Here is a 27,768-nt window from a genome sequence, read left to right as displayed (position 1 = left end):
TCACAAACTGTCTGAGGCATTTTTCTCCGACAGGGACGAGAGGCTGAATGAGGTATCATCGGGCTCTGGGGAGGTGTGGTTGAAATCCATTTCTTCAAGTTCAGGAGGTAAGTCTGAAAGCAGGGCCTACAAGGGAAAATATATATATAATATATAGTACATACACTGTTAGGTGTGGGTTTTATGTCAGCAGTCAATGTGCTTTAAACAAAGAGTGAAAAAACTAACTGAGTTTTTCAACCATAATCTGAGCCTCTGGAATAAACCCAAGGGAGGGACACAACACAAAAGGACAAACACCTTCTTATATTAAACCTGCTCCAGGATTTACCTGCTGCTGTTCTTTATCATCTGATTTAATGGCAAGTATCAAACTCCGGGTAAACGTCTGCAGTTCAAAATATTTCTGTTTGTGGTTCTCCAGCTGACTCTCAATGAACCTGACTTCTTCATTCTGTGGGGAAATCAGAGAGTTCTGGGAATAATAGCAGAACCATGAAATCCTTTAGGCTGGAAAAGCCCTCTAAGATTGAGTCCAACCATTCCCCAGCACTGCCAAGGCCACCACTGACCATGCCCCCAAGTGCCACATCCACAGGTCTGTTGAATCCCTCCAGGGATGGGGACTCAACAAAGCATTGGAATAACCACAGCTAAACACACCTGGCTTAAAACTCAATGGTTTTAGTGACAATGACAACCAAAGCCCAAATCTCTTCCTAGAAGTGATCAGGGCACTGTGAGAACAGACAGCAAATAAATTCCATTATTGCAGCAGAAGGCTTGACACAAAAACCAGGGAAAACGACTTGAAACTTCCTCAAAGCTATCACAAATTAACAGATAACATCCTCCAGGGAAGCTGGGTTTGACATGGATCAAGTGTCAGCTCACCCAGCTCCTCAGGATCCCTCGGGTTACAGGAGAAACAGGAATATCACAGAGTGACAGAATGGCTTGGAAGGAACCTTAAAGATCATTTAGTTCCAACCTCCACAGAGTTGGTTATGGGGCTGGAACTGGCTGTAATCTATTACAAAATGAGGAAATATCAATAATTTGTATGCTTTGGCTAAAAAGGCATTTTCCCAATCTATACTTGCAAATCTCCTAATTAAAAATTCCAATTTGATAAGTACTTCTGTTTATTCCAAGTATCTCTTCTCCTTCAATCTTATTGGTATGGAGGATCCAAGTGCTAAACCTGTTGATCAGTGCAGAGCTAAAATTAATTTTCTCTGGTTGTTCACCTTTGTGAAGATCATGAAAATCAACCTTTTTATTTAGGTTACAAGATCAAAGGCATTGCTCATTTTTGCAGAAGGGCTCTGCTTAATAGCACCAACTCATGAGAGAATAATGAAAAAATATGATATTCATGCTCACACTTTCTAGACTGGCTGGAATTCAGCTTTAGTTGACATGAAAAGCTGAGACTACGTGATGCTCTAAAGGTTTGCAACAAACCCTTAAAAATGGTTGTATTTTGGTTGGGTTTTTCCCAGAAAATTCAAATTTTTTCAGTGAAAGCACTGCTCACCACACTGTCCCAGGTGGTAACAGCTCTGGGAATGAGAGAGGAATATTTGGGCTGCGATCTTGAGGCTTTCATAAAAAATCAGCTGAATTCTTCCTGATGGAAACTTAGCAGTTGCCTGTTCAGCTCTGGATTTTGCCCAGCCCAGGAAGAATTCGGATTTAGGCAGAAAACTCAAGGACTAATCCATGCTGTCAAACAACAACCCTGGCTCTGCAGGGCACTGTCACAACAAGCCTTTCACTGCACTGACAGGTGACATTAAGAAAAGGTCATTCCCTCTCCTGATTCATTCTCCACTGCCCTTCCCAAGAAAATGCTGCTGGAAGGAGGAATTTTTGTTCTGGAGAGATGATCTGTTTATTATTTTGGTAACTGATTATTGTCAGGGCAACAGACCTGGTTTCTAAGGGAAAAAATCAGCAATGGAGGTAAAAACTCAAGGAAACATGGAACTATGGCAGCTCCTCGGAGAGCAGCGCACACACAACCCTCAGCCTTTGGCAGCAGACAGGAGCTGTCAGGATCCAACTGCTTTTCCTCCCTCCCACAACCACCACTTCCAGGCACGTCCTGGGGAATGACTTCTCCTCAGATCCCCCCATTCCATCAGAGGATTCCAGCTGTTCAGTCCCTTCCAGAGCTGGCAGCACCACGCTGCAGGGAAAGCGCCACAGCATTCCAAGGAACAATTCTGGTGGAGCGGCTCCATAAATCCCTTCATTGGGACACACGGGGGGGGTTGCAGGTCTGCAGAAATGGGGTTTTCCTGCCTCCATTTGGGTTGAAACATGGATAAAGTGGCTGAAGGTGGAATGAGGGCATGATGCGCACATCAGGAAAACAGCGGAGGAGCTCAGGATCCCACCAAGCCTTTGCTGAACTCCTGACAGATCCACCCCCTGAACTCCCTGGGATTATCCTGCTGTCCCTGACACAGCCCCATCACTCACCTTGTAATCCAAAAGAGAACTCATTTGATCCACTTCAGAATTGCTGATCAGATCACTCTCTTCATCATCTAAAATTTCTATTTTCTGAAACAGAAGCAAACCGTTCATTCCGAGGATTCCAACACAGAGAGGAGACAAACGAATGAGGATCTGCACCCCAAAGGGGCAGGAAGGATGAGGGATGAAGGTGAGAGAACTCAGTGCTGGCTCCTGAGGAGTTCTGAGCCGAGCAGCCCCCATTAGATGGCAATCATGCACCTCAGCCAGGAGATCCAGCGGGAGCTGCTGCCATGGAGACTGGGGCTGTTTACAGAGGAGGAGCTCCCTGGCCCCAGGTTTTCAGCTTTAAGTGGCCCATTTACCCCCACATAGCCCCTGCTCTGCTCTGCTGTGGCAAAGGAGGGTCTGGAAGTTTATCCCCCTGGACAAAGCAGCCATCACAGCAAGTGCTGACCTACTCCTTGCCTACAGAAATCAAGGAGTTCTCCTCTGGCCTTCCCTGGCCGCAGTGCAAGGGGAATGCCCGAAGCTGTAGGGGATGCTGATCCAAAGGACACCTCCAAATATATAAATATGGACATTTTCACCTAATTCACAAAAATTTGGGGAGCTTTTTATACTGGGTTTTAAAGATCCCTGAAGCACAGTGTTAAGGCCAAGCTTAACACTGATTAAAACTCAGAAATATGTCCCAAGTTTTTTTACTGTTTTTAATTGTTTTGACAGTTGTGAACATTTCTGAGCCTGTCTGTAAGAAGTTAAAGCAATTTTACTGTTTCTTAGGATAGTGCTAACCCAGTGCAGGAAAGGGCCCTACAGGCCCAATCCATGCTCATGGGTCATTCCTGAGGTGTTAATTCAGAGGTTTTTCCTGCAGCACGTGGCCCCTCCTGCCTGCACACCAGGAATTTCCCTGAAATTACGGAGGAGAAATCCTTCCAGGGGCATTCTCAGCTCTCCCTGGCAGGACCCACCAAGCTCCCAAGCCTGTGCTGAAGGCAGGGAGGATAAAGCCCATTTTGTGTGCTCCAGTGTCTGCAGCCCAGCTGAAGTGACAAGAGCTCAGAGGTTTGATGTCCCCAGGTTCTCCTGCTCCATGAGACCTTCAGTAACACTGGGACTCAAATATTTTCGGTTTTAGACTCAGCTTGAGGAAAGAATCTCTAAATAACTACCAAACATTCACCCTCTCTTTCTTAGACACACTTTTTAAGATAGGAAGGGAAAGAACAGATTAGAATTTCAAATAGGAAAACTGTATCTCTTATGCAAATCCAATGTATTTTAGTCCAATTTGAAGTGCATTTTAAAAAAGTTTTGTTACAGTGTTTTCAGAAGAAAATATGAAGAAACTCTTCCTTGGTTTTGTTCCCATTATCACATCAAATGACACAATCTGGGGTTCAGGCACATTGGGGAGCTGAGTCTCTTGGACACCATCTCTGCAAACCATTTCTACTGAAGGTGTTGGGGTTTTTTCCTGCTGTGTTTTAGTATTTTTAGTACAGTTTTAATGCTCAAATAGGAAGGGCTTTCAGCACACACAACTGGAGCTGTCACCTAGTGAAAAACACAGGTGCTGGCCAACAACTTCAACATTAATTAAGGAGTTATTAATGAACTGGTGGAAAAGGAAAGGTATACATACCACATTATCAGTGGAAACTGGATTCTGGTCATCATCTTTGTGGCCAATTTCTTCATTTTGAAGTGCTTCATTTGTCTCTTCTGCAGAAATAAATTGGTTTTGTCAGATTTCATTCCAATTTTATGCTGAAGGACCATTAATGGTGTTTACCACTAAATGTCACAGCTGCTAAATCCAAGAGCAAACTCATGGTATCAATGTCTACTCAGAAAACAGAACATCTGCCTTATTAAACAGACATCTTGTCACAAGTGTTTCAGGCCAACATCAAACCAACTGTGACCTGGAACAACAACAAAACTACCAGTTATTCTCTGTACCAAAACCTTCCCATTTTTAGGCTCAGGCTGGAATATTCAAAGCTGATGAAGAGTTTCACAGTAGAGGTGTGCAGAAGTTGGGTTTTTTTAAAATTAAAATAAATTCCTACATGAAAAATCCTGCATTCCCTGAAATTCTGGGATACATAGCTAAATTCCACCTCCTCCTTGCAGACACTGATGGGTTTTGAACCAAAAACTGATCAGATTATGGAAAATGTTTATCCCTAGTGAACCCAAGGTGCTTTTTTATGTATAAACACTTGAAAACAGCAGATTTTACCCTGGTATTTCAACCACAAAGCATGAGAGATTCCATTGACCTGAAAGGCCAAGGAGAACACATAACCCAAAGAAAGACAAGCCTATTTACCCCAAAATTGAAGTTTGATTCTCATATTTACTTGACTTCTGCATATTACAATAGAAATCTATTATACATATTAAATATAAGGAGGAGAAGAGGGAAGGGGCAGCAAGGTTCAGGTGGGACACTGGGAGGGGCAGGTGATGATTCCAGAGTCTGTCACCTCCACACAAACAGGGATAACAGGATTTCCCTGGGATTACCAATGCTGCCAAAGACAGGGTAATGTCTAGGCCAGACCACACAAAGACAGTTAATGGTGTTAAACAACTTTCCTGTAAGTTAAGTAGCTCTAAACTGAGCAAATTTGATTTGAAATTGTTTCAAATAAACTTAATCTGCCACTGGCCACAGCTCCAGAGGACAATTTGTGCTGGGAGCACTTGGGATCAAATGGGAGCACTGGGGAGCAGGGAGCAAGGAAGGGTGAAGGTCACTGGGTGAGGATGCTCCTCAGGGACTCGGGGACATTCCAAGGCACCAGGCACTCTGCAGCCTTGATTTAACACCCCTTGGATTCAACAGCTAAATGAAGCAGCTCCCTACAGCATTCCCAACTCCTTAAATATTCACCCTCAGCTCATGGAACCCAGCACAGCCCCACTGGCCTCCACTTACACAGCGTGGAGTTAATTAACACACAATTAAAAAAGGCGAGGCAGTAGGAGAGCTTTAATGCTCCATTTCACATCCCAGCACAGGTTAGTTTTTTATATTCACACACTACATTTTAAAAGCAGGAGCCATCAACACTGTCACTCTAATTAGGTGGCCAGAAGTTGCTTTTGTCTGTCTTTCAGAGTGGCTTTTTGCTGTTGTTGTTTCAGTTTTTTAATAAATTAGGACCAAAAGTTGCAGTTCTCAAACATTAGAACAATTCCCTATCTGTGCCTGAACATAACCCATGAGTATTGGGAGAAATATTTTCCAGGAAGTTCAAAACCAGCTGAGCTGCAGCAGTGAAACCTCCTCCTTTGAACTGGAGAAATGAATAGAAATAATTGTTGTGGGAGAATAAAGGAATGGAAGTGGGATTCCTGGATGCTGTGGAAATCCTGTCGTTTCCTTGCACTTCTTTAGGCTTTGACACTAATAATGCACCCAAGTGTTCAGCCTCACCTTGCTTGATGAAAGCCTTGCTCAATGAACATTGAGTTATTCCTCACTTGAACTACAGACACTTCAGACTCTTCACTGTCACCATTTTCTTTCAAGCAGATCTGACTTAAATCAGCTCCTTCCACACCTCAGGCAAATCAAGGACTCTGAGATTCCTCATCTCACTTGGCTTTCAATCACTTGACCCTTTTCTTTATCATATTCCCTCTACAGTCGAATATGACAAAGCTCTCCCAGACTCATTCCCAGCCGCTCTCCGTTCCCCTGGCTCTTCCCTTTAAATTGTTCTGATGAAATGACAGGATCAAGCCTGGCACACCGAGCTGCAGCAGCAGCAGGCCCGAGGTCAGACTTTCTTCTAGCTTGGAGAGCAAAGGCTTCATTGATCTCCTCTAAGCAGAAGCACTGGGAGCAATTAGTGAGTGGGGGATGTGCCGGGCTCACGGACAGGAGGGGCAGGGAGACATCGATCCCATATGCTCCTGGGAGGGAAAAGGGAATTAAGTTGAAGGCACTTCTCACTCCAGATCCTGCAGATTACTGAGGACACCCCCCGTGTATGCAGTTCCAAGGCACCTGAGCTGTCCCCTGCTCCTGGCTTTGATCTGCTGGGCTGTGTTTGCCTGTCAGAGAGAGCAGCAGGAGGCCTGGGCAGCTCCGTGTTCCAGCCTGAGCTGAGGGGTTCCCTGCCAGGAGAACTGGGAATGCACAGCCCTGCTCCAGCACAGCAGCAGCTCCACCCCCACCAGTGCCTGGGGTGATCAGGATCACAGGGATGGAACCATGGAATCACAGCACGGGTGGGGGTGGCAGGGACCTTGAAGCTCATCCCATTCCCCCCCTGCCAAGGCAGGGACACCTTCCACAGACCAGCTTGCTCCAAGCCCTGTCCAACCTGGCCTTGGACACTTCCAGGGATGGGTTGTCAAATGGAATGGCCATTCCAGCTGGCTGGGAAGAACTGAGCAGTTGGCAGAGAGCACTTCTTAAACCTGGCTTCCTTGGGAAGTGAGGCTTCTCCACCCGGACTGTCTGCCCAGCTCTCACTTGTGAACTTGTGATTTCATTTCAGATCAATCTGGCAGAAATGGGGCTCATAGATCAAAGGTTTCTCCAATCTTTGTGTAACGAACCCAACAAAACTCAGAAACACAGAGGTAGAAGAAAGAGACCAAACAGTACCTTCAGCCCAGGCGGGGTGGAGCACTTGTAACTCTGTCAGACGTTTTTGAATGTGTACAACAGAATCCAAAGCATGCACACTGCACAAAATTGAAAATATAGGCACAGTAGTAACTGCATTCCAAATACCTTGTGAGCTTCCTTCAGATAAGCAGATTGATACTTCATCATTCCTATCATTATCATCCCCCACTTCAGTAGCAGATTCCTCTCCTGGATTAAGTGCTGATTTAGAAACAAATTCAGATTGATCAGAGAAATCAGCAGGACCTCCTCTAGGGGGTGGGACCTCAATCCCCATTAAACGATATTTCCGTCTTCGATTCCCAATCCAAGTCTTGTAAGAGAAATAAACATGAATGATATCAGAAACTATAACAAAAGCAACAGGCCCCCAAACAAGTGACATCAGCACATCTGGACCAGGGTGCAGCCAGCAGTCCAGGGAGCTGATTATTCCCCAATATTTGACCCTCCTGAGGCTGCTTCTTGAAATCCTGTGTCCAGGTTCAGCTTTCCAAGGGAAACAGGAAGGTGCACAGCAAAAGAAAAAGAAGCAATAGGCACAAGTGGCAGCAAGGGAAGCTCTGACTGGAATTGAAAATAAAAAAGAAAAAATAATGCTTTACAGTGAGGCAGAGGGACAGTTTGTCCATAGGAGCCTTGGCACCTCCTGCCTTGGAGGTACTCAACATTTTACTGGGCAACATCCTGAGAAACCTGACTTGATTCCAAAGTAAATCCTGCTCCAGATAAAGAGCAGGACTAGGTGACTTTGTAAGGTCTCTCCCCACCTAAATTATTCAACAAATTTAACACAGGATCTTTGATTCAGGTTCTCCTACTCTGCAACTTCCATAAGGGGACTGAAGCATCCGATGACCCAAACATCTCCCCTGTTCTAGGATTTCCTGCAGCACAGAGGGAACTCGCCAAGGTGACAGATCCACATCACTCCGCTTGGAGGACAGAAAGGAACTTGGCAGAATAAAACTCAGAGCAGCTCATCCTTCAGTCCTCTTTGGCTGGAACAGAAGGCTTTAAGAAAAGTTGTTTGCAGTGAGTGTAGAGGAACACACTGAGAACAGCCTGGGAGATGAAACAGGCCCAGGGAACCTGGAAACCCAGCCATGGTGGGACGGAGACGGATGCTTTAAGTTCCTCTTACATCAATAAAACTGAGTTTCAAAGGAGAAAAAAAAAAAAGAAGAAAAGACCCACATTCCAAATTGGCCAAGCGGATCTGCACACCTGGTCATTCATTTGCTGTCTCTGATGAAGAAACATCTACACCAAAAATTATTGAAGACTCCAAGTTTAACATGATGTAATAAGGATTGTCTGCAACTCTTCACCTCCTAAGGCTCTCCCTTCCCTTGTGTCACTCAGGCTTTTGACTTCTCATCTCATCTCAACTCTGCTCAACAGCCCCTGCACCCCAGACCCTTCACTCCATCAAATCAGCTCTCCACTGGCAACCAAAAATCCTTCCCAGAGCCAGGAATCCAATTCTTTAACCACCTGCTACTCCCACTGTTCTTGGGCTGGCTCTTGTCCCCCATCTACACCCCCAGAAATAGGAGCAGCAGTTCCTGGGATTGAAAAGATGATCAGGCCATGCCAAAATGCACATCCTTTCCATGAGGCCTCTGTTCCAAATGAGTTTCCCAAGACATTAAAATATTTTATGATTTTCTTCTCTAAAGACACACTAAACATCACTCTGGCCTTATTTCAGAAATACTTGCCCTGCTCCTCTTCCTAAGGTTCTGATATAGAACAGGAAAATGTTGAGTAAAAAACTTTTTGCTTATAATTGATTACTCAAGAGAAAAAGTAAAGAAATATTAACAGCAGTCCCAACTACTAAACACAGTTTCATGCTGTGCCAGCCTTGGAAATAAAACCCTTTTAAAGCTGCATCTCTAACAAGCTAAAAGATAACATGCTGAACACTATTTTTAGTAAATCATCTTTGTTGGCTGGTATTTGCTTTCCCAGCTTGCTGATTTTCCTCTTTGAAGAATGCACAACAGGTATGCAGAGAACTACCTAGATAATTTTTTTGTAATACGTACAGTTTGGGGAAAAAAAAATTAAAGAAAAACCCGCACACAAGCAGCCCTTTGAGATCTGGGTCTCTTTTTTCCAAGCAGTGTATTGCCATTCTTTAAATTTTCCCATCATCTTGTGATTTTAACAAACAGTGCTAACAAAATTTAAAATTGAATCTACCTCTTCTTTAGTAAAACAGGCACTTGGGAAGGGCAGATCTTTTTACAGACTTTTCAAATCAGAAAATCTTTCAGTCAGCATACTGAGAATGTCAGAGAAGATGAACATGTTTTGATAGTGTCTCAAATTAAATGGGGAAGAGAAGGTTCCCCCATCCTGTGTGCTCTGCTGAACAGAGAACATTCTGGAACAGCAAAACGGTGAAGGCAAGAGCAGTCTGGAATTCCCACGTAGGGAATCAGCTTGGGAGCTCTATCCCTAAAACACTCTCTCTTTAAACACTTCCAGCAAGGTCTGTAAAGTGCATGGGGTCATTTGTGTGTCTGTTCTGGTGCAGGTGATGCCAGAGCTTTAGGGGCCAGCCCAGTCTCTGCCCTGAGGACAGAAACATTCCAGCAGGTGGAAAGGTTTGCACAGAATTTCAGAGGGTCACCCCTTGTGTGCCAGTGAGGATGCTCCCAAGGGAACACACCAAGGGAGCCTGGGTGTCACTGTGCTGTCCATGAGGTTGTCATGGCCAGGAGATGCTATTGGGGGAACCTTTCACAGAGCAAAGTGAAGCCCTTGGAAAACAGGGAGCAGCTTTGTTCTCTACAGACAAGAGTGATTCTCTTCAGCCTCCAAAAGTACAAGTGAGTTTTTTAAATTTCATGTGTGCCCACAAAAACAAATAACCAGATTTGTGTTCAACCCTAAAAGCAGCTTTGGAACCATTTGGATGCACCAAGCCAGAGGTCTCCAGAAAAGGAGAGTTGCACTAAGGGCTCCTAGCCCTGCTTCTGCAGCAGTGTCAGGAATTTAGGAAAGAGGTGGAAGGAGAGGATGAAGCCTGAAAGGAATAATCCCAATTGTCATGCCTGTCATGAGGGAAAGGAAGGCTCCTGTCTTTGTATGACTGCAAACAGTGGGGCCATTTCCAGAGGCTGGATGAGCCCAGGAGGCCCCAGAGCTGCAGGGTGATGCTGTGTGCCTGCTCATCCGGGACACAGCGGCAACTCTTCCCAGCCTCTGGAACAGATGATGTGCAGTGGTTCTTGGCAGTCAGGTTATCTCCAGCACAGCTGTGCCTCCCTCAACCACCTACAGGGACCATCAAACTGAACTGACCTGGAATTCCCCCATCACACCTCAACCTGACCTCAAGACAGTCTTGTAAATTTTTTTCCCCCATTTTGGAGCATTTTCTTTCACACGATTTCCCCTATAAGCATGAATGAGAAGTATTTTCCCGGTATCTTTAGAAAAGCCCTTTTTTGGTATGTTAATAGCAATATAAATAGTACCTTTCAGTCTTCTAGGATCTCCCTAAAAAATGTAACACTTACTTAGAATCTTACTCAAGAGAATGTCAAACAGCTCGTAGTGCTGCTTCTGCTGCTGATCAATACAACTCTTACCTGAGGGCTTTTACTAAATATAGACTGCAGAAAGAGCAGGAGAGCACTCCCCAACATGGTCATTCATTATGTAATACGTGAAATCTATTTCAAGCTTCCTCATGAAATTTTTAAAGCCTTTCATCTGTCCTATTTTTGCTCCTGCGACAAGATAAGGGAAGACTCTGGATTTCTTACCCGAACTATTTCACAGTCAACATTTAATTCTGCAGCCACAGCTTCAATTTTCTCTCTGCAGACTGAGCCCAGGCTGGTCATGCCATTGTCCCAGTATTTCTTTAGGGTAGCTAAGTCTCGGTCACTAAATTGTGTGCGGTCCTGTAACTGCAAGATAAAAAAAATACTGTTAGATTGAAAAAAAATCTGCTTATCCAGAGCATTCATGTCCAGAGGTCTCCCACACAGTAACACACACGTTGTACTGCCTCCATGGCTCTTCTTTGCTTTTAACTCTCCCTTAAGAACTTGGGGGTTTTTCTAATTTCTTTTTTGTATCCAGGGCACTTCAGAGTTCCCTGGGATTTGCTGGAAAGGCAGTGGCAGCACTAACACAAGTTTAAGGCACTTCAGCTTTGTTTCAACTCCACCTGATTTTTTCTTTAATTTGTTTTATCTCATTCTATAAGGCCTTACTGAAAATAACTTTTTTCCCCCTTGTGCTGTTTACTCTCTCCACCCAATTTATGCAAATTACTCCTTAAAGGCTTTTCAAGTTTCTCACCCTCCCCCCTTAAAGTTCTTTTATCTTACTGCAAACTACAACACATGCATAATTCAAAGAATTCTGACTTCCTAAAGGGAATACTTTAATGTTTATTTGGTGAGCTTGAGTTTAAATTGGTTCCACTGTTTATCTGTGAGTTCGCAAACTCTTTGTCTACACTTATCAAAATATGTGATAGTGGATCAGTGATAAAAGGAGTAACATTGAAAAAGAATTCCTAAACATCCTACCACTGTTTGAACTGGTGTGAGCACAGAGTATATTTCTCTAGTAGAGTTTCCAAGCTTTATCAAAAGCTTTTCACCCAGAATTTTATCAAAAATCGACAGTTTCTTTACATTAACCCATGTTTTTCACTTCTCCTGCTATTCTGAGTACAGAAAATCAACCACAAAGTCTTCACTGGTAACTTGTAGCCCATGTGCCACATGTGTCATTATTTCAGTAATGAACTGTGCTCATGATTTCAATAGCTGAACTCTGTGTTTGCTCATTTAAAGATCATTAAAAGTTAGAAAGAAATAATTGTTAAGTGGAATAAAAGAAATTTCACAGAACTAGGATCATTTGACAGTCTTGTACAGTTCCCAGTTCTAGCTTTTGTTAATCTTCAGAATATGGTTAATTGTTGCAATTTTCTTCTTTTAAAAATTACTATTTCTCCAAATGTTAGAAGCACTTGAGTCTCCTCAACGTATGAACACAAAATAGGGGCGTCAAACCTTTGTCTTCCTAAAGTAATCCCAATAAAACGATGCCTCAGATATATTCAAATATGGTCCGATTGGACTTGTTGACCTTAGAGGTATTTTCCAACTTTAATCAATCCATGGTTAATTGAGTGCCTACCAGGGACTCAGAATTTTTCCTGGCTATCATTCCATCACCCCAGTGAGGAATTAGAGGGGCTGCTCCCATCCTGCCCATCCCACAGTTGATGGTACCAGGTCAGAGCAGGGCTGGTGAGGAGAGCTCTGGACATCCCGGAGCTGCTGCGCTCCCGCCCAGCCCCGAGCAGCCCAGCACAGGAGATGCTCCTGGGCAGAATGCTCCAGGCCATGTTCATCCAGAAGGAATCCACTTGGCACAGTGAAGGCTGCTCCAGGCTGAGCAAAGTGCAACTCCAGACCCAGGCAAAGCCAAATCCCTGGTGCCTGCTCGCCCGGAGCTGCCGGCGCTCTCAGTGCATGCCTGACCTGAGCTCCTCCTTTCTCCAAGCCACGTTCAAGGAACAAAAGTACAGCCATCTCCTGGATCACTGCAGCATAGCTCCTTTTATAGCTGCTGGCAGAAGAGAGTGGGCCTTGGGAAGAGCTCTGCTCTGCGGCAGCCCAGCACCGAGGAGAGGGAAGGCGGAGAGGAGTGACAGCAATGCTCAGACTACACGGAAAAACCCTGGCCTAACCTGCATTCCTGACTGCTCAGGGCAACCTCACCTCCCAAAGAACAGTGGGTGTTCTTTAAACATAAATAACTAACAGTGGCTGCTGGTCCTGGAGCGTTCACACTGCTGCAACCCCTCGCAGTGAACTCACAGAGCTCCCTGTGATCGGTGCTCGGCAGGGACACGACACACAGCAATCCCTCACATTTAACATCCACAGCCTGAAGCTCCCCTGGAACACCCTGTGGAGGCTCACCCTCCCCAGTGCAGGGCTGAAATGAGAGAAGCCCATTCAGTTAAGATTTGACTCGATGATCCTGGTGGGATCCCTTCCAGCTCAGAATATTCTGTGAAATTCTGTGGAGCACCAGGAAATGTGCCTGGTGTTATGGCACAGGTAAGGGAGAAACCCTGCTCAGGCTGTCTTCTCCCACCCAGTTGGTTGCGTTGGCCAAATTAGAACAAAATCCAAAGAAAGTCCAGCTGCCACTGGAGGAAGCTCAGGTTTCTTCTTGCCACGTGGTTTTCCAGTTATTTCAGAAATGCTTCCTCTCCTGAAAGAACCCAGGGAGAGGACTTAGTAGCAGGAAATGTGATCTGCAAGAGGATCCTGATCCTGCCTTGGACAAAAGACACCCAGTGCCTGCCTCGAGTTCCCAGAGGAGTGGTGCTCAGGAAGGTGCACAGCCTGCTCAGCTTTTACTTATTCAAAACAAGGACTTTACTAGAAAAAAGCAAAATTTAGCAAAACCACCTGGCCCTTAAAAATTTTCCTTAAAAAGCAGTGTCAGATCTTTTCCATTTTACTGCATAGATGTTAATTCTGATGACCTACTACAAACGTTTCAATAAAAATCTTATTAGATACATCACTATTCAATGGTTTTCACCTCACAGCTGCTGTGTAATTATGTTAACATAACTTGTAACTTTTCTACTTTGGAGTCTGTCTCATTTTAGCCATTTTTTTTCGCCAAGACCAGCACTGAGGAGCTCCTGTGCTCTGCCAAGGGAGCGGCTGTGGGATCTCAGAGATCCTGAAGAATCATCATTTACACACCCTGCTCTCAATTGCTGCACCAGCATCATGGGATCAGTGTCACCCCTTAAGCTCCCTAGATGTAAATGGCACTTCAGCATGTCCAAATTTCAGCTCCAGATTAGCCGCCTTCGTTTAACATGCTGTGCCATGGGCCTTATCAACAATTTCTTAGGGAAATCACAAACTACCTTCAATTACAGGATCATCCCCTTGACATGGATTATACCCAAGTTTGACTCCTGCATTATAAACTGCTTAAAAATTACATAATGACTTTTGTCAGAAAATAAAGGATAGAAGTTCTACATTGTACATGTAACTAAGCTTCCATCAATTTAGTTAATAACCTTCTCATGCTTAGTATCATCAGAGGAAATGAGGGACCAAGAGGAAAATCTCAGAGCCCTACAAATACCATAATATTCACCATTATAGGAAAAAATATCCAAAGATAATATTGGAACACTTCATATTTATGACAATACTTATAGGTGAAGGCAAGCCAGTAATTCAGTTCTTATTTTTACGTCATTAACTCAGCTCTGAATACAATTCTCATTTCCTCTCTTCAGATCCCTGGCTTGCTGATTCAAGGCTTGGCTTTATCCTTGACAGTGTTGGCTGTTGGCTGAATCCTTTACATTTCCCACTTCTGTTGCCCACAGTTTAAAAAGCAGGAGAGGCTTTGTCCAGCAGAATCCAGCCTATCCATTCCCAAGGAAAAGCAATCCTGGCGAGCAAATTGAATCAGCAGTTGTGCCGCGCGCAGGGTTAAACCCGGCTTATCCCCGACCTCCCAAGTGTAATAACATCATCCTTAGAAGAGATGACCCAGTTTATTAGAGACATTCCTGGCTCTTTGCCGAGCCCCTCGTCCCCCCCAGTGTGCAGCAATATCTGTGGTGCAAATCCGGTGTCTATAATTGGGATGAATAATTGCACGGAGTGGAGTGTCCTTATCCTGCCTTTTCTTAGAGCCTGCTTTTTTAGACCGGGTTTTGTACATCAGTTGAAAATGTTTCAGGCCATGTGCACAAAAGCTATACACAAATTTCAGATCATTAATCAAAGACATGCTAAAAAATGGAAGAACTAGAGGTTTTATACATAACTTGCATTTATGCTGCAGCTGAGCACTGTGTGTGGTGTTTATTTCAATTGCAGTGAAATCATATGAAATCAACATTCAGTTCTGATACTTGGTGATGAAATGGGCTGAGGTAATGGTTATTTTTAGCAAACAAACCTCTCACAACAAATTTTCCATGCCTTTGATCCCTGTCACTGCTTCTGTTATATTTTGGGAGGAATGGGAAGATCAGAAGCGCTCAAAGCATTCAAGGTATGAACAAATCCCAGATTCTTCTGTACAAGCAGAGTGTTGTTTTGCCTTATTTACCTTTCCCAGTGACACCAGCATGGAGCTCTCTGAACCCTGACACTAATTAATATGTTTTCTTCGGAGGATTATCGATTCCTATCTCGAGATCTTATCTGTATGTATTAATAGTGATTTCTGAATCATTCCACTATGCCCCCCCTTTCCCATCTGCACCATTTAATATCATTCTTGCATTTCAGTTTATTATTTCTTGATTTCCCACACACAAATTCTGAAGGTCTGCATTTTCCCTTAACACACCAAGATATTTAACCTCATTAAAGCTGTGCCAGATTACACATTCCTTCAGCCTGAGGTTTTAGCTTCAGGTTTCACCAGTGCCACAAAGCTGCCCCCATGTCAGTGACATCCCATCCTGTGCTTAGGCTGGCCACTGCTGCTCACACACAGCTGCACAAACTCAGGCACAAAGGTGGCTGAAGGCACCCTTAAACTCTTCCTGCTGACACATCATTAGGGCACCCACTGTTAGGTTTCTGCAACAGAGATTTTTTGCATCTTTCCACACTGGTTAGGTAAGCCTGAAGTTTGCTCTGATGGAAGCAGAACTGATAAATATTTCATAGCACCCCATTGTGAGCAGGGCTGTAACTGCTTCAGCACTCTGCCAAAATTACAGATATTCTGTTAATATCTGTTTCTAAATCAAACTCAACTAAAAAGATGGGAAAAAAAGAGAGATATCAATGCAATGAACAGTCTAGCAAAGATATTACACTCTCATCTCACTGTGTAATTTCCAAACCAACCCTCAATCCACACAGACTGACAACTCATCCTTCTGGACATTTTGAACTGATCTGTGAAACAGTGAATGTTCAGCCTCAAAGTAAACTGATTTTTAGATGGTAATTCTCATGATTCTTACTCAATCTATTAATGTCTTCCTCACACTGGACCAGAAAATTTTGCAGTTCCTGTTCAGACAGGATGCATTTCTTGTCTGCAGGTTCACAGCAGACAAAAAGCCAAGGTGATTTGTGGCACTTGGGTGCAGCACATCACGTAATAAAAAGATGACCAGACTTGTCCCCCTTTGCATTCCTTGCGGATTGCTGTGGACAAGGAGGTGCTGCTTCCAGCCAGAAGGCCATGCCGTGCATGGTATTACCATCCAATGTAGAAGTATCTTGAGATGTGTAGTGAAATATCTCACAGAAGGAGGAGACACTTTACTCAGTATTCCAAATGGCACAAAGTAGGAACAAGCACAGTGCTCCCATCCAGAGACCTCCAGCTCAGCTCACCTCTCACTGCAGACCCCGACTGAGTCACTCAGACATGCCCCCACCGACTTGACTAAACCACAGCTTCCTCCCCTCCTGGGAGAGCAGAGGAAGGTGGAGAGAACTCCCCAAGTTCCTCCTGGAATAGTTTTAAAACAAAAGGCAGAGCTGAGGTGCCCTATGACTGCAGGCAGCTTTAATCCCTGCTGGGCTTCTCTGTAAAGCTGCTCTGAGGTGTTTGCTCTCAGCTCACGCTGCTTTTCCTGCAGCAGCCACCGGTTTTCCTGAGCCTTGCAGACCCCAGGCCAAGGAGGAGCTTTCTTCAGAGTTGTACAGATGTGTCTCCCCCACACAACCCAGCTGTGTTCCCCATGCCCAGAACAGCTGGGGACAGGTCTCACACCTCTGCCCCTTCACCTGCCTGAAGTGTGTCTGCACTGCTGTGACAAAGTTTTATTCAAATAGACAATGTGCAAACAGTGATACAAAAATCAAAATCTAGCACAGGAACTCTCCACCCATTTCAGGTCCTTCCTGTCCCCAAATACATCAGACTGAGAGCCCAGACACCCCAAAGTGAAGCTTAGGGCAGACAAGCCCCCTCCCTCCTCCAAAAAACAAAACTTCACTGCTAAGGCACAGCTTACCCAGAGTCACCACCTGTGTGACAAACGTTCTCCAGAGCACACCAGTACTTTTAAAACTACCACAAACACAAATGCTTCTGCTCAGACCTCAGATGACACAGAACTAACAAGTCTTAAATGCAAGGACAAAAGTGAAGATATTTCCCCCTTTTTAATTCTCCTTAACTGGTACCTTCACTGCTATTTTTGAATCCTTGTTATCCTTCCAGTACCCTGTGAAAAACCAAAAATCAATGCATTCATAAAGGCCACTGCACATGCATCAGGAGAGAACACAGAACTCTCTCATTTCAAAAGACACTCGCATGAGTTACTGAGAGGGTGATATTTCTAGACTAATATTCATTAACAATCAGGATTACATCATCCTACAGCAGAGCTGAGCAGACAAGAAAGAGTTTCTGCAGAACTGCATGGCTTTTATTTCTCTCCTGATACAGTTGAAGGACAGGGCAAGGGAAACAAAACATCAAGGCAGAAGATTAAAAATTCAGAGCATCTAAAAGACAATCTTTTCCATTTTAACCAAAATACAGATTAGCCTTTTTCCTGTTTGAATGGCAGTAATTGCCATAATGGCAGTTCTACAACTCTATCCATTCTATTTCTGTTCCCTCACACTCTTTATTCCAAAGAATTTCACAGTTGAAATCAAAGTTTCTAGGAAGAAGGAGCTTTTTCTCCTTTGCTTGTCTTACCCTTGTGTGTACACAGCAGTTTTTAGAGTGCCAGGTCCTCAACTTGTCTCCTGAAGGAGGCTGGTTCTGCCACTCAGACTGGGAAAGTGCATCCACAAATCTGGACACGGATGTGTCAAACAGATTGTGTTAACCAATGGGTTTTATGCATTTTATTGATTAAAAAGACAAAGGAGCAAAGGTCTAAGGAAAAATAATTCCCTAATAGCCATCCTTAATGGTCTCTCACTGCAAGAAAGACATTGAGGGGCTGGAGCCAGAGAAGGGAACAGAGCTGGGAAAGGGGCTGAGCCTGGAGCAAAGGAGGCTCAGGGGGGTCCTTGTGGCTCTGCACAAGTCCCTGACAGGAGGGGGCAGCCGGGGGGATCGGGCTCTGCTCCCAGGGAACAGGGACAGGATGAGAGGGAACGGCCTCGAGCTGTGCTAGGGGAGGTTTAGGTTGGATATTGTGAAAAATTTTATCACTGAAAGGATTGTAAAGCATTGGAACAGGTGGCCCAGGGCAGGGGTAGAATCACCATGCCTGGAAGTGTTCAAAAAACCTGTGGATGTGGCACTTGGGGACATGGGTTAGTGCTGACCGTGCTGGTGCTGAGCTGATGGTCAGACTTGATCTTAAAGGTCTTTTCAAACCTTAATGATTCTTTGATTAATAAACAGGCACCTCCACATCCTTGAAGGTTTAAAATTTACTCCAGAAATGTCTTCTACAGCTGGGGTCAGGTATCCAGCATGATCATGATGCCCAACAAACCTCCCAGTGCTGCAGGCAGGGACCAACATCACCCTATTCCCAGCCCAGTGCTCCCACTGCTGACTCTGGCACTTACCTGACTCCAAGAACAGCACTGAACTCTAAAAACAACCTCAGCAGCAGAATTTGTACCTACCAGGTCACACACCCGACCTGGATTACCTTGCAACTGGATACTGGCTATGGATGGTGTGGCAGAGCAGTGGGAGGGAGGGGGAAAACCTCCCCCTTTAGCTGTGAAACTCTACCCAAGGACACTCCCCAGCTCCTTGGTGAGATGCTCTAAAAGGTCATTAAGTGATAGAGGGGTTGAGCCTTCCAGAAAAGAGCTGCATTTTAAAAAGCCTCCTCAAGAGAATTAGCACTTAGGAAAGAAAAAAGATGGATTGAGCACAACAGGATTTGTACAAAAGTATCAGTTCCTCTGGGAGATGCTCTTATAAAGTGCTCTCTGTATAAAAAGAAGTAAGTGATTGTACCAAACTCTGCAGAAATTGGAAGTGCTTCAGCTGAGACCTAGAAAAAGCCTGAGAGAAAACACCATTAATGTGATGGTTCTTAGATTCCTACTTATACAGGAAACAGTCCCACACTCACACCTTTTAAAGACTAAAGAGAAGAACTGAAAATAATAAAGAAAGGAAGAAGTACTGGTTACAGCAGGAGAAGGCAACGAAAGGCTCTTCCATTGCCTAGACCTCATTGCCAAAACAGCAGCCCCTGCCAGGACACTGCCAGCTCCACGGACTGGGAAATTTGGTTACCATGACAGACATTTCCCCAATTACTGCTTCTGCCAGAGCTGGAGTGAAAGAGCAGCACCTGGAGAGCCTGGCTGTACCATCCAAGCTGAGCGTGGATTTCCATGGAAAGGAGGCAGAAGTGACATCTCTCTAAAGACAAGCTGGAAATGCTGAGTGGTAACTAAACAAAGGAGTTGGGCAGAGGGTTTTTTTTTCCTGATAAAAGCTGTTTCATACCCTGTGTTATAGTTTGGAGTAGTTCGTGAATTGAGGACATCAACCTGGCTAATTCTGTTGCTGTGAAATGACATTTATGTGTATAAAATTAGACTTGATCAAGTTCCTACAGCCAGCACTGACTAATTCTGTGCATGTGCAGAGAAGCTGCAGAGTGAGTTACTCTCTTAAGCATTCAGTTACCTCAATTAACAACCACTTCACTTTCAACATAAAAAATATTATTCTGAGTTCCAAACTCTCAGTCCTCATCAATTCAGATGTTATATTTGAGCTAAGAGCACCATTCCTACCTGGGCATCACCTCACACTGGATTATGACCTTGACCTGCTTTTAAAGATAGACATCAACTTCACCTCGACTGAAACACTGCACCTGCAGATAATGTTTGTATCAAAGGAAAAAGCGAAAAAACCCACACACGGTAAACAGAACTGACATTTTCAAAAATGCATTTTTAGCAACTTTTCATTGCTTCACTTGATGCATTAGATACTTAAATGGAACTGTACTTACTGCTCTTTTTCTGGAACAACCTGTAATCCAAGGCACAGTAAGGTTTCCTGAAATCTGTAAAGGGGAAGGAGGAAATAGAACAGAAAACAAGAGCAGCTTAGGTTGCTGTGAGAGCCAATACTGAGCAATTTCACAAGATTTCAGCATTGTGCATTCAACTCTGACACCCATGTCTGTAAACAGGTTAAGATTCAAAACCAAATTCACACTCACCTTTACTGCTAAGACTAAAACACTTTCTTTGGGTGAGGGCGAGATAACACAGTGGTGACTTGGGTGTTTCTGTACTTTTGGTAACTCAACACTTGTATTTCACAACAGCAGTTTCCCTCTCAATCTGTCCCACACGGGCAGGATGAGCAGACTGGAGTCAGACAAGGGCTGAGGACCAAGCTGCCCTCAGATCTTTTTTAATTACATCACTTCAACTTCCAGAAAAAATGCTCTCGTGTTTGTCACTGAGGTGTTCTGATGTTAAAGATTTGAGTATCAGCAGAAAAATTAGGGATATCAGGTTGGAGAAGGAAGGGGAAGGGGTGTGAAGGCAAAGGTGAGCTGCCTCCATTCTATTGCTTCTCCATCATTCCCAGAGGTCAGACTTTATTAAATAAAAATCAGACTGTTTTCTCTGATCATCTCAGGTGTGTCATAGCCTGGAATATTTTAGGCTTATTTAAGATTCCACGTTCATTTTCTGCTGCAGACAAGCAATACTTGAGAGACTGAACATAGCTCCGGAGAGATTAATCACCTCAAGTCATTACCCACATGTGTGTGAGGAAAAAACCTGTGCACTTCTGCTGACTGAACCAAACTGCACTGAGGGTTTCTGTATTTGCAAAGTGCTTCACTGATGGCTCTTGCAGCATGAGCACAGCAAGTACAGCAGCGCTGGTACAGGTGTCTGCTGTACAAGCACATAAAACACTTTTATTCCTCAAGCTTTTAGCTGGAAGCACTTGGAGGCTACCCAAGATCAGAACCTTTCTCATTATAGCACAAGGAGGGTTGACAGGGGGCAGACAGGAGCACCCTAAAGGTCAGCCTGCATCAGGTTTTGAGTCTAAAATATTGATTTCTTCACTGCAAACACAGATTTTAGAAATTCTGTCTAGAAAAGTTATGTCTGTTACAACCCTATATCCCACACAACAGCTTCACACCACAGAATCCTCTGTAAAGGCACCCTGGGGACCCACCCAGGTGGCTCCTCTTCACTAATTTAAAGGGGGGGCTGCAAAAAAAAAAAAAAAAAAGTGCTTTTCTATGGGAATAAAGCAAAATCTACAAGGCAGAGCATTAAGGGTTGCTGGGAAGACAAATGCATACAGTTCAGACAGGTATGAGGCCAAAACCAGGCAAGTTCATCTCAAGAGAACTCCCTGAAAGACAACATGCATAGCACTGCTCTGAGCTGCTCTTGTGAACCAGGCACGAGGGCTGGGACTGGGGGCAAAGTCAATAAAAATATATAGATTCTCAACAGGGTTTTTGTCCCTTAGGGTCAGGGGGAAGAAACCAAGACTAAATCCCAATTCAGCCTCGAGGACAGCACAGATAACCTCTCTACTTCAACACACTCAAAGTCAAACTAAGACAAGCAAGTAGGCTGAAACATTTGTTTACTGAACCTGTTCAGGCATTAAAATTGATCACTTAATTAAATTTAGTCTTAAGTTACACTAACATGAATTTGATTAATTGAACCAGTAAGGAAGCTATAACTAATTGCTAATTAGATACCCCACCAATATATGACAGTAATTACTTCATCAAAACATGAATCACACAGTCCTGACTTGGAAGAAGCATCTGCTTGAATGTTCAACTACTCCAATAATCATTTAGCTCAGGTTTCATCTATTTTTAAATTCAAGAAGATTTCCCCAGGTTGAAGGATTTTCATCTCTGTGCTGATGGATAAATTAGCTAAACTTGGGCAATAAAACTAACAGAAACTGACTACAAAAAAAGCGAAGTGTCATCCTGTACATGCCTAAAAGGATTCAGACAGCACCTTAGAAAGTCTCTAATACCCAGAAGTGTCACCTCAGAGGTTCACAGGGTGCATGCTCACAGCAATAAGAGAATTAACAGCATCCGGCTCAGCTTTTCCAAGGTTTAAAACCCTGAAAGTGACAAGGGATATGACAGGAAACAGAAGCTCCCTCCATCCACATTCCCGATCCAAAGAACAAGGTATCTGAGACAGGCATGGAGGTCAGCTGGGGTACAGATGAATTCCTCACTTAGCAAAAAAAACCAGGTATGTTCTTATAACAGGGGGAAGTAAAAAAAAAAACCCAAACAAAGTTGCAGGGATCTTACTCTGATCCATAAAACACCACATGGACAGATAAAATATCATCGACTGTGAACTGTTCTAGCTCTTTAAAAAGACTCAGTTCCTACCCCACAGAACCCCATAACAAAGTTATTCCAAATTTCCTTTAAAAAATATAAAACTAGAAGAAATCAATCTCTCTGAAGCTGTTTCAAGAGTGAAATAAAGCACCACAAGCACACAGCTGATGGAGGCATCAGTAATGGATTTCCCATCATGAAACTTAAGAAAAATGTCCTTAACTCAATCCTAAGCACTTTCACCAACCCCTTACTGGACTGATCTGCACATTTACAGCTTCTCTTCTGTGAAACTGGGATGGCAAAAGTAAACAGCATTTCATGAATTTTACAACCCAGAAGAAAAGTAACAGCAAACACTGACAGACTATGTGAGAGTAAAGGAGAGAACAGCTCATCTGATGTGCCACATACCCCCCCGAATTTACTCCAGAGTATCTCTGTTCATCGAACCTCTGGTTTACCCAGAAAAGCAATAATTCAGGTGAAAAGTGGCACTTACTTGAACTCAAAAGCTTTCCTTCAAATGGTCACATGAGATAGGAAGAAGTCAGGAAAAAAAAAAAAGAAAAACTAAAAACAGCTACAAAAAAACCCCATGACTCACAAAGTCTTGTTCTCTATCCTGGTGAGCAAAGCACAGGAAAAGCTGATAGGCTGTCGACATGGTTTATTTTCAGGATAAATTAAAAAGGCAGTAACAGGCAAATGCATGCAGGTGAGACACACAGAATCACATCCTGTCAGCCTTAAAAGACTTTTATCTCAGTGTCTCCAGGCTATGTCATGCCAGATGGTGTAAAAATCCATGAAAAATACCAGTTTTGATGTTTCCTGCACAAGTATCTCTCCCCTTGTAATACCAAAAACTAAAAAAATGTGTCAAGTGTTGCAGTTTCTCTTAAACAACTTTTAGTTCTTCTGCATTTAATTTCCCCTCAGTATCACTAAAGGGATTTTAGTACAAGTATGAGGAATAAAGGGATTGAATGTAAAACTGATTATTTGCATTAGATGCTGTGGGAAAGGAAGCTGAGTGTCTCCTACCATGTTAACTCCCTCACAGGGGATCTTAATCCCTGACAGAACACAGGTCCAGAGATTGCCACCTGCACAGGGGGTACAGGAATCCAAGCTGACATCAATGGGGTGAGCAAATTCACAGCACACAAATGTCAGCATGAAACCACGTCCTGTGCCATGTGTGATGTGTGTCCACAGGGGAACACCCAGGGAATGGCCATGGCATGTGCTGGAAAGCCAGAGCAGGACAACACAGGCTTGAGCGACCACCAGCTCGTAGGTATGACCGTCCTGCAGCCAAAATTTGGCCATGGAATCCATGAAATCCTCACTGATCTTCAATACATGGCTACCAGGGGCTCGGCTGGACAGGTCTGCAGTCTCCCAAACCGCACTGGGTTTGAGAGTGAATCTCCACTGAAAGGCATAAAAGGAGCACAGCCCGCAGAAAGGTGAACCTATTGCTTAATAGCTACCAACTTTGAAAGAAAACAGCATTTATCTACACTGTGGCTTCAAAGTTTGAAGACAGAGATAAATGGATGGATTACCTGGTAATTATTTTGGTTTTGTGACAGCCTCAGTTGACTTGAAGATGTAAAATGAGGAGAAAAGGTACTTCTGGCTGCATTCGCAGTGTTATAAATCGTACTGGATGTTGTGTGCAATGAGGTCCGTGCAGGCAGGTGGAACTCTCTGCTGTGGTAGAGGAGATTGTCAGGCACATCCCTGGCACTGCCCACCTGTGCCCCACAGCTCCCACTGCGGCCCGGCCCAGCCGCGCTTTGGTTGTCCCCGCGGCCAGAGCCGCCGCCCTCACAGTATCTGGAGTAGCTCTGGATCTGCGCTCCCATGGAGGCCAGCTCCTCCTCCCGGGCGTACTCGTCATCCACGTCGCCCGTCTCCATCGCGATGGACAGGCAGCTGCCTTCCAGAGAGGGATGTTTCTGCGTTGTGCTCCCCGCCACGAGCCTCTGGGGCTGGTCTGTGACCGCCAGGGAGAACACCTCGCGGATCTCCAGGTTCTGGGTGCCACAGCCGGGGTCCCTGGGGTGAGCCCTTGGCCCGGGGGGCACGTGGGATGCCAGGGCTGCGTGCTCGGGTTTGTGCAAGCGCTGGCACGCCAAGGGCTCGGCCTTGCAGGGCCTGTGGCAAATCATGGGTTTCTGAGGTAACACCAGCTCCGCCGTCTGCACCGAGGAGCCGCCGTAGCTTTTCTTCGTGTGACTGTAAATGGAGTTTGCAGAATTGAGCACGCTCGTTTGCCTGGACAGAATAATGGTCTTTTCCCCCACTAACAGGGAGGCATTTTTACAGTGGGGTACTTGCCGTCCCAGAGGGATGTGCTGCTGCTGGAAGTCAGCGTCGCTCTTGCCCGGGAGCCGTGGAATGGAGGTTTTGTGCAGCTCTGCCACGGAGGTGTTCGTGTGCTTGGCAGCTCCAGGCCGGCCCGACGAACTGGCAGGGCTGTAGATACCAGTCACTATCACGTCGTTGTTAGAAGAGGTCCAAGAAGATTGCTGGCTTTGGGATCGAGCAATATTTACCACATTTCTCACTGCTGCTTCTGGGGGCATGGAGGGAGTGGCGGGGGCAGTCCCTGGGGGGGTGCCCCCAGATTCCACGGCACTCTTGCTGCTCATCTTCCGCCGCTTGTTGCCAACCCACGTCTGCAAACAACACCAGCAACGACAGCAAACACAAAACAAGGCGTTAAAGAAGCAGAAAAAAATTAGCAATTCCATTTTTAAGCAGATCTGACGACATGTTAAGTGTTCAAGTTGAGATCTAAGTTTACAAATATGTAAATCATGTACTGATTATGCAGTGAACATGACAGGGTGGAAATCCAGGCCTGAACAATACAGGGTAGAAATCCAGGCTTCTCCTCCTTAGGATCCACAACTCATACACAGGAGAACCCCAGTCTCAATTCCAATGCCCCAGATTCTCAAAAATCCCGAGACTCTCATGCCTCCTGTCCTAAAGTTACCCTCAAGATTTATTTCACTGACACCACTGTGACTAACTTCTGATAGGAAAACAAACATCCCTGCTATACACAATTCCACTCTACTAACCTTTCTGTCAAATTTTACAAAATGTCTAATTTGAGGCACAATTTGTAACATGCAGTAAAATGTCAGTTACTGGCCAGCTTTGCCTCTGCTGAGAGTGCCATTCTCCTGACCAACTGTAGTTAGGGAATTCATGTGCCTATTATAATCCTATCTGCAAGTGCCAGCTGCAACTTAAGTATCAACTAATAACTTAACTAATAACTTAAGTAGCAAATAACTAATCACTGACCAAGAGTTTTATAGGAAAAAAAAGAAAAAAAAAGGAAAAAAGGGGGCATTAGGAGAAGCAGAAATGAGGGGTGTAAATAAGAGAAAGGTAAGACCATGTTAAACTATGACAAATGCAGGACAAACACTGAATGTGTTTTCATTGTACTTCCTAAGCAATAAAAAGTTTAAGTGCTGCAAATCAGGGCTCAGAAAGGGAAGAAAACAGAAGGAATGATACTTGATTGCAGAAAGGGAAATGGAGAGGGAAAGGAAACACAAAGATGGAGAGAACTGCAAGGAGAGCTGGGCTGCCTCCTCTAGGACATTCAGTCAGCACAAAAATAGCAAACCAGCCCTGGCTGCACCATCAGCATCCAGATTCCTGTTACAACTGTCTGCCTGCCCCAGGAGCCTGAATCCCTGGCTGACTTTCACAGCTTCCACCACCTCAAGCTGAGAAAGTAACTTTTAATGTTTCCACAGTGTTCTGAGGGACAGGAATCCAAGTAAGAATCTGGGAGCAGGGCTGTTATTGTCAATGTACCACTGCTAAACCAATTAAAAAACCAACCTCGACTGGTCCCACTTGTTCCTCCTCAGTGTCCAGTGTCACAGCAGCTCCTGGGAGCTCCACTACCCTTGTTATTTTTCCATCTATTGCCTCAGGATTTCTATTTCTGCTCTCGGACAACAGCCATTTTGTTGTCTAGTGTTTCACAAAGGGATTATTATTTCCCTTCCCATGGAACTCATAGACTCTGGAAGAGCTCCTGTTAGCACTAGGGACATTCTTGTTTTATAGGAAAAGAATGTCCTCACTGTAAATAACCACGAGGGACCACAATATTTATGAATGTGATGTGGAATACAAGTGTGACAGAGTGCATCAAAGAAATAGTTCCACAATTGTTTCCCCCCAAATATATTAATTTATAGAAACTTATTTAGCTTAAAAATAGTTTCTGAATAATGTGACCTTGCTTTGATACAATACATTACACGAAGTTTCTATAGGGCAAACCAATTTGTAATTTAATAAATAATAATTTAAAAAATCTCAACAAAAGACGAAGAAGAAAAATCACTCCTGCAACCCAGGCCCCTGCTAAATTCAAGAGTCATGTGAAGATATTTCAGTGAAAACAAACTCTAAATAGGCTCATTGGGTAAAAATGAACGTCACAAACACACACTGAAGTCTGATTTAAGACAAGGATAAAGTTAGGGACTTCAGACCTCTATATATTTTACATAAAGCAATGAATGTGTATGTTTAACAAATTTGGAACGCCTCAGCACTTACCCTGACCACACTGAAATCCAGTTTAGTTTCTTGTGCACACTGTAATATGAGCTGAAAGCAATTTTTACTTTGATTTGTCATTCCATTTTCATAGTAACGCTGTAATATCCTTTGTTGTTCTACAGTAAATACAGAACGCAGATTCATCTGAAAAGAAAAGGAGATACTCTGAAAGCTGCAATAGAAACTGTAACACTTGCAGGATGCACAGGCTCTCACTTGTGCCTGTGATAACACTAAGGATTGACATGTTTTCTCTACACAGTCTTTTACCAACACTCTTCCTGACTTTCCAAAAAAACCCTTTGCAGTCAGCATTGTGACAGACTCAAGTTGAACAGGTGAACTGTATGTCTGGAACAACAATGACTGCTTTTCATAAATAAATAAATAAATAGGTAAATATTACATGATATTGCTAAGTCTGTGAGGCTCTAGTTTAAAAAAAAAGTTTCTCCCTTAAAAATATAAATGAAAAAGGCATCAGGCAAAACAGAGAAACATCAGCAGCTCCAATACCAGCAGGTCTGTTTCACCTCCCCTAACAACAAAAAAAAGACAAAATCTGGTATAAAATAAAGGTGACTGACACGAGTAAAGTTTCTGCTGTCTCCAACTACAGCAAATCCTACACTCCACAAGGTCCTTCTGCTGT

The 27,768-nt window shown here is 44.1% G+C and overlaps 1 protein-coding gene across 1 annotated transcript; it reads right to left on the bottom strand.

Moving 5' to 3' along the window:
• On the bottom strand, positions 1-27,260 carry HDX (highly divergent homeobox; the record flags this gene model as incomplete). Its single annotated transcript, XM_082289677.1, has 9 exons — positions 1-126; positions 332-454; positions 2,491-2,574; positions 4,139-4,218; positions 7,256-7,463; positions 10,936-11,082; positions 20,133-20,186; positions 24,071-25,189; positions 27,114-27,260. The coding sequence occupies 9 exons, from the start codon at positions 27,258-27,260 to the stop codon at positions 1-3; spliced, it is 2,088 nt and encodes a 695-aa protein (XP_082145803.1).
• Between the last annotated feature and the right edge of the window lie 508 nt (positions 27,261-27,768).

Source organism: Coloeus monedula (genome assembly GCF_965178545.1).
Source record: "Coloeus monedula genome assembly, chromosome: 12".
Taxonomy (NCBI): Eukaryota; Metazoa; Chordata; class Aves; order Passeriformes; family Corvidae; genus Coloeus; species Coloeus monedula.
Note: the sequence above shows the minus strand (reverse complement) of the source record. Positions and strands in the feature narration are given on the sequence as shown.